This window comes from Pleurodeles waltl, chromosome 11, assembly GCF_031143425.1.
Source record: "Pleurodeles waltl isolate 20211129_DDA chromosome 11, aPleWal1.hap1.20221129, whole genome shotgun sequence".
Lineage (NCBI taxonomy): Eukaryota > Metazoa > Chordata > Amphibia > Caudata > Salamandridae > Pleurodeles > Pleurodeles waltl.
The window spans coordinates 884,421,854-884,441,271 of record NC_090450.1 but is presented as its reverse complement, the minus strand read 5'-3'; the positions used below and the strand labels follow the sequence as shown (position 1 = coordinate 884,441,271).

Genomic DNA, 19,418 nt, shown 5'->3' with positions numbered 1-19,418 from the left:
CACGTCATATTCTATTATTGTACTGCCATCAGAAAGGAATGACAGCTCACTGCAAATCACTGTAATTTGCTAAAAGGAGTTGGTAATCTCTGCACTGAGTGTTGCTGCAATTAGGAATACATTTCATTGCAATTCGCAAAAATATGCACATTTTAGGAATACATTTTATTCATCTCGCTTCAAGTATTTAAAATCGGGAGAACAAGCATAAATTAAAACATGTTCATCAAATACATAATTCTCTTTTATTGATTTACATAACAGTAATTTATGATGTGCTGAAAAAGGTATCCCAGAAAGTCATTATTAATCAAAGCATTCTAGTAGGTTTTTCGAAACAATATCACCCCATATTGTTCCGTTATTAACAGAATCTACATACATTTATTTCCAAACAACTAGCAATAAGTATTAATGCTGCTGATGGAAGTTTCTTACCACAGACCCTCTGATGATCCACACCATGCCTCTCCATTGCTAGAAGATACTGCTTCCACAGTCCAACCGTCCAAGGACAGTTCCTGGCAGCCCGGTCGTGAGCAGCCAGGACAAGATCTTTCACCTTCAGCTGCCTGTCCTGAGCAGATGAAAGAATGTATAGTTGCTTTATTATTCCAAATACAGACTTAAACACAATAGGTGAACGGAAATCACAGTGTGTTAACCCTACTCATCCAGTTCTAGGTATCATTTCATTTTTTTCGATTCCATTTACTGCTTTTTTTTAAATAAAAAAAAATATATAATTATTTGTAAAAAATTCACTGTATAATTATATTTTAATTCAGAGTTTATCTTCCTTCTCCTGCTCAGACCATCTCGTTTGTTAAGAACCTCTCCTTTACTGGATCCCGACTGACTCCAATGTGTACACAAGTATATACATGAGGTCAGTGCAAAGAGAACTTAAAGTGAATATGTTGAAAAACTTAACTCTTTAAAATAAAATGATATCTTCCTTACCAGATAGTGAGTGTAGCGAGCCCAAAGGTCTGGTACAAGGCAGTTTTCAGCAAGAGCACGCTCAAATGTTAGCTGAATACGATCTGGATCGCCTTCCTTTAAAGCAAAGTCAATATATGCTTGATATTCCGACATCTTTGGTGTTTCTGCGACCATCTTAAAATAAAAAATAAGGCAAAAATGTCATTGCTTTTTGCAGTCTATTGAAAATTATTAAAAGATAAAATCTTCTGACAACCATCATTTTCTAGCAAAAATATTATTATTATTCATTTTTAGGGTCGAGCCTGCTTTGCATGCGCTCGCGCATGCGTATAGCAGGGAGACTCTTATGTATTTAGAAAAGGGCTCCGAGCCCTGTCAACTTCACGTCAGTGCTTTTTATTGGTTCGTGGGCTTCCATAATTAAATCGGCTTGCTTTCATTAGTCGAAGGCACGCATACGTCATGCCTTTTCCGGTGGCTAGCCCTCCTCCAGTGCAGCGACCAAGTACAGAAAACATGCGAGGCTCGCTGTTTTCCATGCGATCTCGCTTGGCAGAAGTCGAGCGCTTTACCTACTTGATTTCACTTTTTCGGGTTACGTGCATAAATGCACTTTAGCCCGATAGGTGAAAAGTCGGGTTAGGAGTTTACAACGCGATCGGCTCTAACACGAGCAAACGCGAGACCCGATGCATTGTAAATGCTTGTTATGTCTAGGTTTTGATAGAGCAGTTGTGAAACAGACCTACTGCTAACTGTACAGATAGAGTGGGCTTCAGATCTGTCTCTTTTAACCATTGCATTTCTTCAAAGACCCTCTTCAGCCATTAGCTTGAGGCTGTCACTCATGTTAGTCTCTTCAGTCACTGGCTTGAGACTGTCACTCATGCCTTGGGCACAGCCGCAGTGGAGTATTTATCTGTAATCTAATGCTATTGGCTGTTTCAATAGATTTGTGCACCTCCACTCAAGTGGCTGCTTTGAACTACAGAAATTACTATTTTACAATCAAGGCTCACTCTGTCTGCTCCTGATGGCCCTTCTCCAGTGTGCCTTTGGCGGACAGGCTAAAGTTGCATGTGCTAGCATATTAAACCCAGACCGATTAGGTGTGCTGTTGCTTGCTCTATATCTCGTGCCCCTCCATTTTACCACTTTCTTTTCATTTTCTTCAACTGAACTTCAATGCACCAAATGTACAGCAATCTACTACCAGAAAAAAGTTTGAATGCAGTGACACTGGTGGAGTAGGAATACAATTCAGAGTCAATGTCAAGTATTCCGGGGACGGCTCGGATAAAAATAATAATCTTATATATTCCATACATTTGCTGGGACCTCATCTTATCCTAATTATGGGAGCAAGAGGGGAGGTGAAGAATGCTTTACACATAAAAAAGGAGAACATTAACACCTGCCCAGAGGGAAAGGGACAAACACCGGGCCAATAATTTAGGATGACAAGTTTTGAGCCTAGGCCTTTTCCAGGCCATGCCCTCAGTTAGTCTATTGATGATTAGGTCTCAGCTACAGATAGTGTTAGCTGCCTGCGTCAAAAGCTACTGGTTCCAACACAACACACATATTAAAGGGGGGGTTCTGGGTCAGCCCCTTCCCCATGACTGGATGGCTTTGTCGTCTATCTCAGGGTTCTGCTTTTGATTTCACTGCTTTCTTCATATTCCTGTGTTTGTCCTGACCGTGTGTATTTTGCCCCTAGAGTAATCTGACTGGATGAGGTGTATCATTCCACTGAGTACTTGATGATGTTCTTAAGAGTTCATGTCACCACAATACACAACATACAACATAAATAGAGAAAGAGGCTTTGGTTGAACACTTCAGCAACTGGCTTGTTCCATTCAGATGCCTTTGGGTACTGGCTTGAATGGTTGTTGAGCAGGTTATGTTACCATCCCACTACATACTGTTTTGTTGGATTTACAGTCTAAAGTACTGAATGGGATGAAAGCGATGCTCTTGTCATATGTTTTTATTCACTTCAGTTTACTACTACGTTATATTTTTGGTTTGGCGTGTCAGCGGCTCTGCCCCACAGACACCAGCACTCGGGATGCAGTTTGTTTTGCAGCAGTTCCTTCAGCAGTGGCCGGTGCGTTCTTCGCTCTCAGCCTGTAATGCTGACTGGGGCATGATGGGGTCTTCTTTCGCTCCGGCTGCTTAGACGTAGCGCGGTCACTCTATGCTCAGCACCGGCCGCCGCAGGGTTCTCTCCTTTACTCACCTCGCTTGCCCCACGCTTTGCTTTCCCTCGTGCAGCTCCTGAAGCTCTCCAATACTTTTCCTGTTTCTCGTGTTCAGTAAGCGGCGGGCCCTATGGCTTTCTCTTTTCTGAGAACACAAATGCTCCACTCCACCTACTGCCAAACCACAGAAGGCACACGAGTGGAGTCATACAAACACACCTGATCTCACACACAGCATGGATTAAACTGGGATGCTGCTTGCTATACTGTTCTCGTTGGCATACCCGTCACACTGCTGTCCCCGAGTGTGATCTACGAGCACGAGAAATGGAATAAAATTATGACTTACTTATTCCTCACAGAGTTCATCATAGGAAGCAGAAGGTAACAAGATGACAACTGGATAAAAACTCCAAAACAGTAAGAAAACGCGATTGTGATCTGATTTTGTCAACTATGTTGTGCATTTATTACTCTGGAAAACGTAATCACAATTAATTGTATTTGCCGATTTGAAGACAAACACAGAAGAAAGAAAAAAATATCCCACCTGTATAGAGTTCCGGGTCTACCGCCCGTTAATGTAAACACGTGTGTTTAGGCTGGGCCCTCACTAATGCCTTTCGGGTACAGAAGTGGCCCAAGGTCACACAGACGTTCAACCACGATCAACCATCCCATAGTAAACAAGGTCAGGGGAATGCCACATTCATTCAAAAAGTAAGGCAATCGTGCGTTTTTTTTTTCATTATTACAACATCTTCTATGCTACATCAACAGCATATGCGTAGAAGAGGTGCTGCACAGGTGGTGAGTTGTAAAACATAAGTCAGTCAATGACATGTGCGAGCCACTTCTGGGTTATATTCTACTTTTTCCATACGTGTGGAAAACCTATGGGAGCAGTGCGTCACTTTCTTGTGAAGATCGGTTACAAGGCACCTCTGTGTGCGAGGGAAAAATTGCTGCATAACATCAGCACCTCGCTGGAGGCCTGAGCTCATCCCGGGGAACAGGCGCGTAAACGCCGGCCCCTGCAGTGCGGGGGGGTAGGGGAATCCTCCAGGGAGCCGCAATCCTTCCGGGGCACCCATTCAGCAGAAGGGCAATGAATATCCGTGAGAGACAGGAGACTCGGAGGCCATTTATATTCTTCTGTGGGGGGTCATTTGCATTACGCCACTTCCAGAAAGAGACAACGTACCTCAGACACTGTCACACACAAACAGAATGAGGAAAAGGTGAGCTCCGTAATACTCACTCCCTAAGAGTATCAAGTGAGCTCCGCAATACTTACTCCCTAAGACTATCATACAAAAGGAGTACATACATGCCAACAGACTCGATTCAGGCAGCAAGTGTAAAGCAACCAGTTCTTTGGCTGTCTTGGGTGTTTAGATTCCTCTGGAAAGATAAAAAAAAGACCTCACCCACAGTTTGTGGCATGCTTCATTCTGGTTCTATCTTCATCCCAACAATTAAATCGGGATGGGCTAAACCGCGATGATATGGAAGCTCTGGATTGGAGTTAGATGTATGAGCAATAATAAAATTGTCATGGAGTAATCATCACTGATTTATTTCCTATTAGTTAATCGGACGTGGTAAAAAAATTAAGTGTGAATGGTCAAAGGAAATTGTTGTCCCGTCATCCTTAAAGTTTCAGTCGACATATTGGAGTCTATAACAACAGACACCGTTCCATGGATGCTACTCCCAGGTGCATGCTGTGTTTTACTGAAACACGATGCTGCCTAAAGATGAGGAAACCCTTGGACTACAGACAGCAGGGCTCTAATGCCACCAGTGAGCTGCAGACAACAGAATACATCACTGCCGCCACTGAGCTCCAAACTCAAAAGAGAGTCAAAAGAGAGTGACACCAGTGGAAGAGTGCTCTACGGGTAACAGCTGCGCTTCACATAAATAATATTACTCAGAGACATCAGTGAAATATACGGACCGGAGGCTACACACAGCACCGAGGTACATGTTCCAGTGGAATACTGACACTACAGTCCACAGACCTCCTGGGATCAGAACCCAGTGGCTACAGGCACAAGTGGATTGGGAAGACCTGTATCTTTGGCTCTTTGAGTGGATTTGTTTAGGTCGGACAAAGCATCATGGTTCCTCTTTCTTCCTTAAAAACAACCACTCTGTGTTCAGCTTGATTATTAGCCTTCATTGTAGGAATAGTGCATGGTGGACAAGAACAACCAGCACTTCAATTCACATGGAAGTGTTTGGGACTGGCCTACTAGGTCTCCATCTTGCTTTCACTAAATCAGCACTCTTGGTACAAGAAGAGATATATGTAAGAAAGATACGTGATTTCTATTGGCGTGCAATGGAGACCTTTTCTGGATAAAAGCGCTGGGATAGTTGACATGCGTCCATTTCTGATATATATTTTTTAAGAATGTTGTATCCACATACATAGTAGATGGGTTCAAGCAAGGAAATGCATAAGGAGAGCCAAGCCAGGAGTTAGGTTTGGCTCTAAGAACCGAAAAATCAGCCATCAAAAGATTTAGTTGTAAATGCTAAAGCAAGCATCATGCAAAAATATCATAAAGACTGGCATGTTAAACAAGCATTGGCAAAGACAGTAAGTCGCACCTTTGAGACAAACTGGTGTTGCTATGCTTTTAGTTCATGGTACTCATCATTGGTAAAAAGCAAAAAGTTTTGCTGTGACCTGAGCACATTGTTTACTGATCCAAGATGACAGAGACCATTTGGATAGGTAAATAAAAAAAAGTGTGTTAATTAAAATAAAAAAAATGTAATTTTGGTAGCTTCAAAGTGTTCTTTTGTGTGACTACAGACAGGCTCCCCTCAGACTAGACACTTGATGCTCTGGAGGGAGAGCTTGCTGTCAAGCTGGCCTTGCCAACAGAGGCTTCACTGAGTTTGCAATCAGACACAGATGGCGAGACCTATTAGCTCTGCCAGTGCTTGTTAGATCAAGTTTCACATGGAAGCCAACAGGCTCTTCAATAATCAGGACTTTATAGTTTAAGCCCCTCCCCCCCCTTCCCGTGGTGCGCATATTCCCACCCTCTCTCCCCTGCATTAATTGTATTCTTGTATTTGTCATGTCACGCTACCACCTAGTCTGCAAGCATAAAAAGATACCCCCTCAGGACTCCAGCAGCCCTTCAAAGTATGAGTGTTAGTCATTGCTTTTGTTGCCCCAAAACAAACCTCACTGCATCCCTTTTCAATACCTATCAAAGGCCCCTTCTACTTTCAGCAGTCTAAATTCCAGTGGTCTTAGTATTATAACCTCTGTGACAACAACAGGCACCGCCAAACACACTGTGCTGGCTTGGCTGCTAGGTCAGCCTTACACACCTCCCTGCACACATAGGTGCTGGGGCTGTGTGGAAGGCGACAAAGAGTGTAAATACTAGGCCTCGGCCTCTCTTGCCACAAGGTGCAGCTATTTAAGACTAAGGGCAGACTGGACAGGGCATGGGAAAACGTCTGTTCCCAGCTACTATTTAGGCCTTGCTTCCACTTTGTTATTCTGATTAATTTACAGCATTTTAAACCCCATTAATGTCCGCTTAAAGCACTGGAGAGGACTGGAAAACGGTTCTAGCAGAGATGGGAAAAACGTACAGGATGAAGGGAATGTGTTGGAGTCGTGCATAAGTGATTCTCCAAGAAACGCTAGTATCAAGCAGGATGGAGTCATAGTGCAGCGTCAGAAGCAGTCTCAAGCGACTATCAACAACCGGTTGAGGAAGTATTTGCTATCTTTCTTTCCAGGACAGGGAATCTCGGTATTACTACTATCAGCTCCAGGGGGAGGGAGCGCAGGATCTGCACACTTTCTTTCCAGGATAGAGAATATCGGTATTACTACTCTCCGCTCCAGGGGGAGGGGGCGTAGGATCTGCACACTCTTTCCAGGCTAGGGAATCTCGGTATTACTACTATCAGCATCCCGTTTTAAAGGGCAGTGGGGGGGAGGAGGGGCTTGATCCCGTTCTTGGAAAGTAACCTTTTTGCGGACAGAGTGCAATTCCTAACCTAGACTAACTGTTTCTTCTTTACTGTTATGTTCTCCTTGTTATTTAACATTATTTGAGTGCGCCCCTATTACCAGAGATTCAGTTGATAGTTTAGCCCTTTTACGTAGATATCGTCAGCATATTTTAAGAACCAGCCTTAGTGTGCTGCTTGCGGCTCCTGTTCTACCTCGTGCTTCAGCATTATTTCAGGCGAGGGCTCGTCAGAGCGCCCCAAGCCGGCTGCGCATCTGGACGCCAGCGCCAGAAGTGAGGCCTTCACCATCTAGGTTCAGTTACGGTCTGCTCCCGCTGCTACACTGCGCGATGGCAGGGTGCGAGGGCTGCGCGTGCTGCTATGACGGGGGGGGCGAGGGCTGCGCGTGCTGCTATGACACAGACCCAACGACCCCGAGGCACTGCCACGCGGCCCGCCGTCTTCTCGGACACCGTAAGCCTGCCGCGCTTTTCAGGGACCACAACGCTGCATTCCGGGCCTTGTAGTGTATTTTTAACGCCGCATGCAAGGACCGAAAATACAAAAATGCAAAGGGTTGTCACCCTTAACACAAGCGCACTTGGATGGTTTATCTTTTTCCACTATTTCACTGACATCATGCATGAAAACAAGTATTCAAGTAATGATAAGAAGATATTTGTTTTGCCTTTTGAATTGTGTATTGAATAAACAAAACAAAACGGTTGCATTACAGCCAAAACATGGGCAGCAGCGGTGCAACCTTATCAAGGACTACACTAACCGTCTAGATTAGAAACATGGGAGTGAGAAGGACAGTGTGTGCGAGTGACTGTATGGAAGAGTGAGGAAGAATTTGGAAGAACACGCAAGAACGGGTGTGAATTATGCTGCAAGGGTGCAGCTGCCTATGGCGTTCTAGCAGGAAGTATTAGTTTATAGGCAAGGATACGAACTGCATATAGGTGAAGGTGTTCTGGCATGCTGGAGGTGAACCTTGGCAAATAGGCACAACCAATGGCAAAATGCTCCTGACGTACTGAAAGCAATTTGTGGAATCAGAGTGGATAACCAAGAGATTGGCACAACCAGGGCACAATACCAGCCCTTGCATACCAGAGGTTTAACATTTGGGGCCACAAACGACACTACGTGGGAGGAACCCACAGCAAAACTCCGGCATTGGAATATTCTGTGTGTTGATTGGAATATAAGTGCCATCTACAGCATATTCAGGGAAATCCACTACAAAATGCTGGACATGGCGTCCTAGAGACAGCTCTCAACTTAGGGGAGTTTCTCGTGGCAAAACGTAGGCCCAGTCATTGGCCGTAACTCGCTAATGAGGGGTGAAACAAGGCATTTTTGTTTTTAAAAAAACTTGCTTCAGTTCTTGGAGAGGCTCAGGTTTCCTTGGCACACCATGGAAGTACTAGGTGGTATATTTCATGAGTGCGTTTGGGATCCTTTGGCTTTTAAGCAAATTTACATGAACGCAGTGCTTTACAACGCGGTATTTGACATAAGTTTAAAAAAATGTTATTGTAAGAAAAACCCCTAAACATTCCTTGAACAAGTAATCGGGGCGCATTTACACTGTAAAACTTTCAGACGACGGGGCATTAATGGTGGGCAGAAACGGCAGGGAGCAGAGGGCGTGAGACGGCAGGGAGCAGAGGGCGTGAGACTAGAGGGACCAGTACGTGCGCGCAGAGGGGGCAAAGGAGGAGATCTGGCTATACATTTAGACATTGACCAATTTTACAATGGATAACATTACTTACATTTCTCAAGCGGATAAGCCCACCACACTCCCGTCCTCCTGCAATTCTTGCCAATTTATATCCAAAGTTCGAGCATGTGACCGGGACTCCACTAATAATTTTGTGAACCTGCACCCCCATGACGATAGAACGAAGGCAGATTAAAGTTTTCGGATAAAAAACGAAGTTGTGGGTGCAAAAGCCAGCGTCTGAAGACCAAAACCAGGGAAATCGACAGATAGGTGACCGCGGCACAGTTGTGAGATGAAACAAAAGACGGAGAGATGGCAGGCCAAGGCTCAGACACGAGGGATGTGAGAGGCTGAATTAAAAGGCTAGTTTTGCAGGGCCCGGCGGCTGTGTTCAGGAGAGCTCAGACTAGCGCTAAAGGGCCCCTGCAGTATAAAGTGCAATAACAAGAGGGGAAGTCAGCACTGCCTGCTAAGGAGCCGAGGCAGGAGGCTGAACCTGCAGAGCTGAGTGATTGTGACATCAGAGCCCGATTGTTCCGCTTCCGTGACGCTGGCAGTGATGTCAGAGCCTGCTGCCATTGAACGTGGAATGCACACGGAGCAGGCACCTGACTTTCCCGCCTCTCCAATCACTGCTTTTACTCTCTCACACAGACACGCTTCGGTTTCCAACTCCTGTCTGCATGGGACAGAGAGCCCAAAGACTGCTGCTAAGTTGATTTTGGATCCCCTTGGTGTAGTTGGCATGTGATCGCTTTGCTAACAGTGCTCTTTACATGGGATACAGATTAAATCACCTTTACATATCAGAACACCAGTACTACAAATAGCACTACAAATGATGGGCCTGTAAAGTCTGCGATCAATTACATAGATTGGTGAACCTCCCGGCATCCAATCCTTAATAAACACTGTACTGCGTATGCACATTGTGGTCACGTGCCAGACGATGGAAGTCAATCAACCTCTTACTCCACCCTAGGACAAGTACATTCACATTTGCCAAACCGATTTCAGTTTTCCTTGAATTATTGTTACTATATTTCCCCGGCAGACCTTTCCATTTGTGCTGGAGCAGTAACGGATTAATTAACAGTACTTTGAGAGTACTGCTGATTACCACTTGTGTCCCAGAACCACCATTACGACCGCTTTTCTATGGGATAACTATGTTATTCCCTTTGGCAATTAACCCTCTTGGTGTAGCAAAGTCAAGGTTAACCTTAGGAGATGACTGGGGACAGAAATTCGGACAGAGCAAGTAAAACAATGTAAACATTCACGTACAGGCTTATTCTGGATGTCAGAGGCTGCACACTGGTTGGCCGAGGTCAGGCCAAGCCAGGCAGAACCTACCACTTCCGTCAGTGGTGAGTGATTACACTCGCTGTATTACCTACACTCAACCCTTGGGTAGCCTGGAACTGAGCAGTCAGGCTTAACACAGGGGCAATGTGTAAAGCATTGGCAAAGCACTTTCACACAACAAATGCACAAGAGACTTCACACAGGGGGTATATAAATAAAGTTTCTTAAGCAACACACATTAATTAAAACAATATGAACATCATGCATCTCTGGGCATAAATCACATTTGGAAATATAACTAGCAGTACTAGGCCCAACCAAATTATAATTACATCAGCAATATGTATACTTTAAGAAAGATACTCCTTTACCCCCAGCACCCTCACACAGTGGTAAACACTGTCAGCACAAGATCCACCCAAACAATTATTCTAATTAAATCCCGCACATGTTAAAGGGTGCAACCCGGTTCACAACAGTGGTAATGTGAACACATAAGTAATTATAACACTTAAAAAGCCATGTGGGTCGGAGGCCACACGGGTAAAACCAATGTCAAATGTAATAAACTTTTGGCAAGAATCAACATGTAGGGCAACCCACCACTACCCTCCACCCCAAAATTCAGTGCACTGATATCCAGCAGGTTAATAGATATTGTACTTGCAGACCCCGTGGCCCGAACCCTCCTTCATCCAATCTTGACTACCCCACCCTTCAACCAATCTAGACTACCCCACCCTTCAACCAATCTAGACTACCCCACCCTTCAACCAATCTAGACTACCCAACCCTTCAACCAATCTAGACTACCCCACCCTTCAACCAATCTAGACTACCCCACCCTTCAACCAATCTAGACTACCCCACCCTTCAACCAATCTAGACTACCCCACCCTTCAACCAATCTAGACTACCCCACCCTTCAACCAATCTAGACTACCCCACCCTTCAACCAATCTAGACTACCCCACCCTTCAACCAATCTAGACTACCCCACCCTTCAACCAATCTAGACTACCCCACCCTTCAACCAATCTAGACTACCCCACCCTTCAACCAATCTAGACTACCCCACCCTTCAACCAATCTAGACTACCCCACCCTTCAACCAATCTAGTCTACCCCACCCCCTACAGACTGGAGTTGAAGGAAGTCTTTCCCCTCCCCGGACACCAGGCCAATCCCGGCCGGAGTCACACTTACACAACATCCTGGGGGAAAAAAAGGTGGGAGGATAGATAAAAAGCAGTTTCAGACAGCAGAGAACAAATGGAGGTTGGGTCACCCCTCGGGTAGTTATATCAAAGGTCGCCCCACATTGCCACCAGACACTTGCCTGGTTCTGTGAGGCACAAAGGCACAAAAGGACGGGGGCAGGAAGGGAGGTTGTCACCATCTCTTGGGACCTGCTTCCGATCGCTCTCAGAAGCGTTCTGTAGCCCACTAACTTACTCTCACCAATCAGGCCCTTTCCGTCAATACAACCCGGCAACAAGGAATTGTCGGAGCCAGGTGAGGAGATAGCAGTTGGTCCACCGCACTAAAAGCGGCAAAAGAAGTAATCAATGAATGAGAGCTGACGCAAGGGAGCCTCTCGGAAGGACGATGCACCCTGTTGGACACTATGAACAAGGTCACACCCAGGCAATTTGGGCACTCCGGAACACTAATTTGCTCCCCCGTGGCTCCCTGGAAATGAGGCACAACATCTGGTCTGCAATTACTTGAGTCGCACCAGACAATTTCAATCACATACAGGGCAAAGCAGCAATCCCATCACCTCCTTGGAAATGAGGCACTACATCTGGGGCTCGATGATTTCAGTCTCACCCGAAAATTCCGATCACACACACAGGGTAAGTTCAGCAGTGCACATGAGGTAGAATGCAGCATGGTAACAGGTACACCCCCACATCCGAGGGTCGAATCCTGTGAATTGGACACCGGACGCTAGGAGCATGACAGGCGTGTGGCATGAGAGAAATGCGGCGCGATCGACAAAGCAGGCCACACGGGGACCCACAACTGGTGAATCCGCTCACCACCAACAAGACGTTTATGCGTGTAGAGGCCCCACGATACAGGGACACACTCCTTAAATGCGGGCAGTTTCTTTAGGGCTCCGCACAAGGCTATCTAGTCTCCAGGCACAATACTTGATTCCACGCTCACACTGCTGCTACCAGGTGGGATCCTACAGACAATGAGGGCACCGCTTTCCAGGTGTCACAGATAGATGGTGTAGGTCCCTCGCAGGAGGTCATCGATGTCCTTGAGATCTCCATCAGAGCACAGGGGGCAAGCCAATAAGCCCCTGGAGAGGAGCAGCAGGAAGTCTGCATGGGGCAGCCACTATTCAGGAAGGGTGCGCGGTCCCTTCCAAGGGCAGTAATTACTCCTTGTGCACAGCAGATTCCTCTGGCAGTGTGCAACACGCAGTCCAGTATCTCCAGTCCTGAGTCTTCACAAGCATATGTCTGGTTTGCTGCAGTGTGGCATCAGTAGTTTATATTGTAGTGTGCCTTTGAAGTCTGGGGGAGGTTCAAAGAGTCCCCCTTGAAACAGAGATATCTCCCCTACATTTCAGTCCTATCTGCCATGGGGCCGTGGAATGCAGATCCTAGTCCTTAGTGGGGCCATGATCTGGCTCTGAGAGGCCAGGTGTCAAAACCTCTCCCTCCAATTTATCCAGCAAAGGCCCTAAAATGGCAGAGATCTGTCCTTCCAGTTGTGTGCCCAGGGTTTGTAACTGGTGCTGGGGAATGCACAGGTGTGCCCCCCCCAGCCCCCAGAGTAGATTAGAGTCGAATTTAAAAGGCACACAAAAGCATGTTGGTGCATAGAAATGCCCACATTCTAGAAGTGGCATTTCTAGGTTATTACTGACAAAACCATGTTAACCACAGAAAAGAGTTTGTCAGCACAAATACAATGATAGTAAACATTATGAGGGTGCTCCGCTGCAATCCACTAATTGTAAACTTCCCCTCTGATAACCTGTGGGCTGAGCAGCTCGCATAGGTAGTGAAAACACACTTGGGTATTCTTCACTCCCTGGGCATACGTGCCCTTGCGCACATACAAGCCTTCTATGACAGGCTGGACACATGGTTAAAAACACCACAGATGCAAGAGTGCACACACAGGCCTGCTATGACAGGCTGGACTTGTGTTTAAGAACACCATGGGTGCAATTGTGCACAAACAGGCCTGCTATTACAGGCTCAGCACCTATGTGAAACACCAGTGAAGATGTGCACACACACTGGCCACAGCCACTTCCTAACATAGGTAGGAAAGGCACACGCAGTTTTACACTGTACTTGTAGTGGGTTAGTGTCCAGGGCCCTAAGGCCAGTGGATAGAGAATCAGCAAAACCAATGGCAAGATCCAATCCCTTAGGTAGGGAAAACCCATGTGAGGAGTTCTTCCCTACTGGGGCATGGGACACCTATGTGTACCTGCCCAGCCTTTTGTCTACCACGTGCTCGGCCCTTCAGGTGGTACTCTAGAGTAAGCAAATGGGCCACTCAGGATTGGCTACGGAGTTAGAAGTGCCAGCCTGAGCACAAGCGCAACTGCGCCTCGACAGGCCTGCATTGTCAGGCCAGATACATGCTTGGCAAGCTATTCTCGTGGGTGGCACACTCAGTGCAACGTCCGACCAGTAGCCAGGGCGGTACCCATTCTGGGCATGTGGTGTACCTTTTTACAGGGCACACATAGGTACAGCGCCTGAAACAATCATGTAAGCACCCCTTCCTGGCATGTGTAGGAATGGTGAGCGCACTTTCCCACTGCAGTACAGTGGGAAAGGGCCCAGAGTCAGAAGGCCACACAACAAGAGTCAGCAAAAAACTGTGAGGAAAAGCAGAAAGTTCCAGGGAAGTCCCCTAAGAAGGGCTATGTCCAACACTGGGCCACTGGAATTATGCAAAATGGCGACTGTGGCGTTAAACATAATTTCATATTTACTTCACTTGGCACATAATCCCCCACCTGCAGAATTTGCAGATTTTAACTTAAACTGAAGAGATCAAAAAGGTACTAAAACAAAGTTAATCCAGCATGCCAGAGCCTTTCAGTTTAACTGGTCACCTTTCATTTGCAGATTTCATAGTTCTAATGACAGACTACTAAGGTGAAACAGTTATCCAAACAGTACTAATCAGTGTTGAAATGACAGTACGCCAAAACACTACTAAACAAAGTGCCCCACATATAATTAGTTTTTTTAAAACATGGTAAGCAATGAGTGAGCTGTAAATCAAAAGACAGTTAGCATTATAAGATGACGGAGACCCACAAAGTGGATAGACACCTCATACTGCACCCAAGCAAATGCTCCCAAATACTTAAACAATAAAGCACAGCAGGCAATCACCCTGGCAGCTCCCTGTCCTCAGCCAACCAAAACATGTCCCAAATTCCTTGAACACACTGTAAGCTCAAAGGAGGGGCAGATCTCACAGTCCAAGGACTCAAGTTATGAACACCCAGGCCCGACAATTCACACTGAAGCCGCCTTTCAGAAAAAGCATTTGTAATGCAACGGGTCTCGCGCTTGCTCATGTTAGAGCTGATCGCGTTGTAAACTCCTAACACGACTTTTCATCTATCGGCAAAAGTGCTTTTATGTACGTAACCCGAAAAAGTGAAATTAACTGTGTAAAGCGCTTGACTTCTGCCAAGCGAAATCGTGCTAGGAAAATAGAGAAAAAGTAGTCCACGATCCGACAGAAAGCAGCGAGCCTCGCATGTTTTCTGTACTTGGTCGCTGCGCTCGAGGAGGGCTAACCACCGGAAAAGGCATGACGTGTGCATGCCTTCCACTAATGAAAGCAAGCAGATTTTACTAGGCAAGCCAACGAACCAATGAAACACACTGACGTGATGTCGACAGGGCTCCAAGCCCTTTTCTAATAACTAAAGCGTCTCGCTGCGATACGCATGCAACGCAGGCTCGACCCTAAAAAAAAGCTTCCAATCCACCATTTAGCAATTCTGCATGCACCTATAACTTCTGTTACACATGTGATGAGAAACAACTCACGGAACTGCACCATTCAAGTCTGTAATAAATTTTCTTTAAATTAGCAGAGGAGGAACACAACAGCAACAGTTTTGTAAAAGAGAATGACAGTTTTCCCCTTTATGGTGTACTCAAAATAATGTATGAGAACCTAAAGTACAAAAACTAAGAAGGATGTAAACATATAAAGACCAAATCCTGCTATTGCCAGTGTTTATAAGTTGCACCTATTCATACTGCCTAACGGTGACCTCACTCCCTCCTTTTAGTTATTAGTCAGTCCTACCCAAGCATGAAGTATCAGAATGGATTTTTCTGAGTCACAGCTTTTCAATGTAGTGCAATCCAGAATCTGGGTGCAGAGACATGTAGAGCATGCCACCCACACCTTCCTAAACAGCAGTCTCCCATAATTGGCTATTAATCAACCGGTCTGATTCCAGACAACACCAAGATGCCAAGAAAGGTATACAACCAACCAACTCTACCAAAGAAACTGAGCCATGTCTCAAAGCATGTAGAATGTACCTGCAAATAACTCAAATGAAAACAGATGCTTCCAATGAGAGAGCTATTTTTAGCTGCCGGTTACTCAAATGGACAAAATATACTACTCAGACACAATTTTCTTGAATATGCTTTTCAGGCTTGGACCATCACAGCTAATTATGCAGTTGCTAACCACAAGACACAAACAACAAACAGTCAAAATGTACACCATCAATGTGCTTACAGCTCATAACACCCTAATAACCACTGTGTTGGAAATCCTTTGGCAGGACCATCTGCTTGCAAATAACTCTAATTTTGTCCAATAGTCAACAACAACAATCTGTAAGAACCAAATGTTACTGCATTTTAGAAACTATATCATTGTTGGATGCTGTAGATTAATGCAGATTCCTTACCTTATAAATCACCTCCAAGTACCAGAGTAGATCAACAATAGGTCTCAAGTGCTGCAAGGTGGCACCATACAGCATTGGCCATGAGGCTACCAGTCCAGGATGTGAAGAAACCCTATTCTATAAAGCATCAACTGGAGCACTGGTGTCACTTCTTAGTACTTTTTACACACCCCATTGAGGAGTACAACCTGGTGAAGGGGATGAGAATGCTGGATGGTTCTTTCTTGTCCAAGACACAGCAGATTTAACACAAAGGGTAATCAACATTAAAATGGTGCCCTTGACACTGCTTTGCCTTTTTTGATGATATTAATAATGATAATAATAATAAAGATGTGATAACCCACACAGCCCCCTCGTGTGCTATAGATGTAGTAAGATAATGCATACTTGAGGTCCAGTCTATGCAGCCACTCATCCTGTTTGGTGGAATGGGATGAGATGGAGGGAAGAAAGACGGAATAGGGATGGACTGATCTTTGTGAAAGTGAAATATCACTTTCAGCAAGAAACATGGAAGAGTACAAAGAACCAGTTTATCCAGATAGAAAACTGAACAGTGGCTTGGCAGAGGGCCTGAAGTTCACCCAGCCTCTAGGCTCAAGTCACTGCCACAAAGAAGAAAGGTTTTCCAAGTGAGAAGTTGAATGGAGCAACAAAACATTGGCTCTAATGGAGATGCCATAAGAACATTATCCCAAGTTTCAAATCCAAGAGAGGAACAAAAATAAGGAGTTGAAAGAAACCAGAGAAGGTTGGCCAGGGACAAATTTGTAGGTGATTAGGACAGCCAAATAACTGTGTATATTAGTCACTGACTAGTGCCAGCTGGGTAAGGATGACACGTACTGCATGAAGGTGAAACTGAAATGGGTTCAGACATTCTGACTCACGCCACTGAGAAAACTGTTCTAGCAACCAGCATAAATGGATTTGGTAGCAGGTTTCCTGGCAGACAACATAAAATCCTCAACATCAGGAAACAAGCAGAAGGACCCAGAGGTAACACTGCTCCACCTTCACGCATGCAGCTGAAACATTTGGGATTGAGCTGAAGACTATCCAGCTGCGAGAGTCACTGTGCTAAGTTCCAACATATTAGCGTACAAAATCCTCCACACACTTGCTGTAGGATTCCCAGCAGAAATGTGATTGGCAAGAGTTCGAAAAGCAGACCCACTGACTTGTCAAACCCAAAGGCGTGCCTCAGGAAACCAACCAAGAGGGAAGTGTATAGTACAGAAAAAACATACTTAGTGTTTGAGATCATGGCAAAGAGATCTACGCATGGACACTTCAATCAGGATCTGATCACTTCTGTCACTTTGGGATAAAGTTTTCACCTGTGGTACTCCAAAGTGAGGCAACTCAGAACATTTGCTCACATGTGGGGTGTGCCTGTGAGGTGTGCCACTGTGGGGGAAAATACCATGTTGCTGGGCCCACTGCCAGTCAAGGTGCCAACCCCCCCCCCCCCCCCCCCCCAACACAAAATACACATGACCTCACATCATCCAGTCTGCTGATGTAATGGTCTGTAGTAGTAGTGTTTGCAGAACTTAAAAAGAACTGAGATGGAACGGAGGAAGGCTGTTATGAAAGACAGACCGTCAGTAACTCAAACTCAGGCAAAGACCCAGGGCTGCGATGTTACCCAGATGAGTGCCCTAGTCTGCAACTGTGGAGGGCTGAAAGGTTGACCCACCAACAGATATGTATCGAGTTTTTGATTCAGTCATGCTTAAGTGCTGGTCCCCCACCACAGCAGAGAGGCTCTCCTGATGCTGAAGCCACCACCCCATAAACATTAATGAATGGCTCTCACATGCCATTTGTTTTGAGGCACCAATGGGATTAATGAGGAATTAACAGATGTAGGACCTTCTGAATCTCCGAATGTATTTGCCAGAAATGTCAAAGTTATATCACAAATAATTGCAAACCATTGTGGAGCCACCATTACCTTAGTGCATGTTTGCAGAGCTGTTGTCTGTCCACAAGGCAGAATCGCACACTGGTAGTGCCTAGGGTTAACCTTGGACTGGCAGATGAAAGTAAGCATCCTAGACGCCCGTGGACCAAGACCAGCAAGACATAACATAGATATATCATCTTGAGCTCATGCTGCTGAATGAAAAGATTCAAGGTGCAAAGGTCCAGGATCGATTTCAGACCTTCATCCTTCTTGATTTCCAAGATGTACAGTGAATAAAATTCCGTACCCCTTTCCTCAAAGGGTATCACCTCTATAACACAGCAATGTAAGGACTTCTGACTTAAAAACTGAGGCATAAGTCAGAGACCATGTTCTGGTGGGAGGACAGGCCAAACCTTAGTGTCTGTATGAAAATATCTAGTCCATTGCTGACCAAGTCAGGAGTTATATGCCTCTGAATGGTCAACCTCTGCATAACCGTAATAGTTGGCAGGGATCACTATCATCGGTTCTCCACACAGGCAAACGCCTTGGGCCCAGTGAGGTGTTGTGCTTAGGGTTTGTCAAAAAACAAAAGGCTGAACTTTTTATTTTGCCATGTGGACAACAGCTACTGATTTCAAAGGCTTTAAAAGCATAGCTGAGATCGGCTCCGGGGTCATTGTACAGTGGCCATGCGTGGGGGCCCCTTGGAAGGAAAAAGTTTCATCAGAAGCAGACCCAAGGGCAGAGTTGAGAGGCTTCAAGGCTGAAGGTACAGGAATCAACAAACCCACAGCAGTGGGCTCTCCAGTGAGGAATGGCACAGAGAGTACTGTAGCCCACCTGAAAATACTCAGCATGGTCTGCCAGAAAGTTTCAACCTGTACAGATTTGGCTGATGGAGATGGGAATTCAGGCTTCATCTTCTTCTCTGTCAATATCACCTTACAGCACATAATGTAGAATATAATCCATCAAACAGTGGTTTGTTTGGAGGATGCTAATTCTATTCATGGCAGACCAAAACTTACAAAAAGAGGACTCATTTTTCTTGATGACTTTAGTTTTTTTTTCCAGCCAAAACTTTAGGACTTTTTTTTCAAATTTACAGAATGCAGAAATCTCTCTGCTAGAGGTGACAGATTAGGAAAAAACATATGAAGAGAGAGTTTCAATAATTATAGAAATCGGATATAACTTTAGGAAGAAAAGAAGGATGTGTCCTTAACACTACCCTATTGTGATAGAAAATTAAATCAGGCTCAAAAGTTGATAAAGTTGACCTTTTTGTCCACTGTATTCATCTTCTTGCTTTTTCTCTCTGATATCTCTGGTGCTAATGGATTGCACAGACTATTA

General features: G+C 45.2%; 1 protein-coding gene across 2 annotated transcripts in view; it reads right to left on the bottom strand.

Annotated features, from left to right (window-relative positions):
* Positions 1-19,418, bottom strand: part of SART3 (spliceosome associated factor 3, U4/U6 recycling protein) — a 485,355-nt gene that overhangs the window by 386,891 nt on the left and 79,046 nt on the right. For both annotated transcript variants that reach the window (XM_069214788.1, XM_069214787.1), the window contains exons 7-8: positions 964-1,119; positions 439-577 (exon numbers count right to left, since the gene is read on the bottom strand). In XM_069214788.1, the coding sequence (XP_069070889.1) occupies positions 439-577; positions 964-1,119 (295 nt within the window). The remainder of the gene's footprint in view (positions 1-438; positions 578-963; positions 1,120-19,418) is intronic.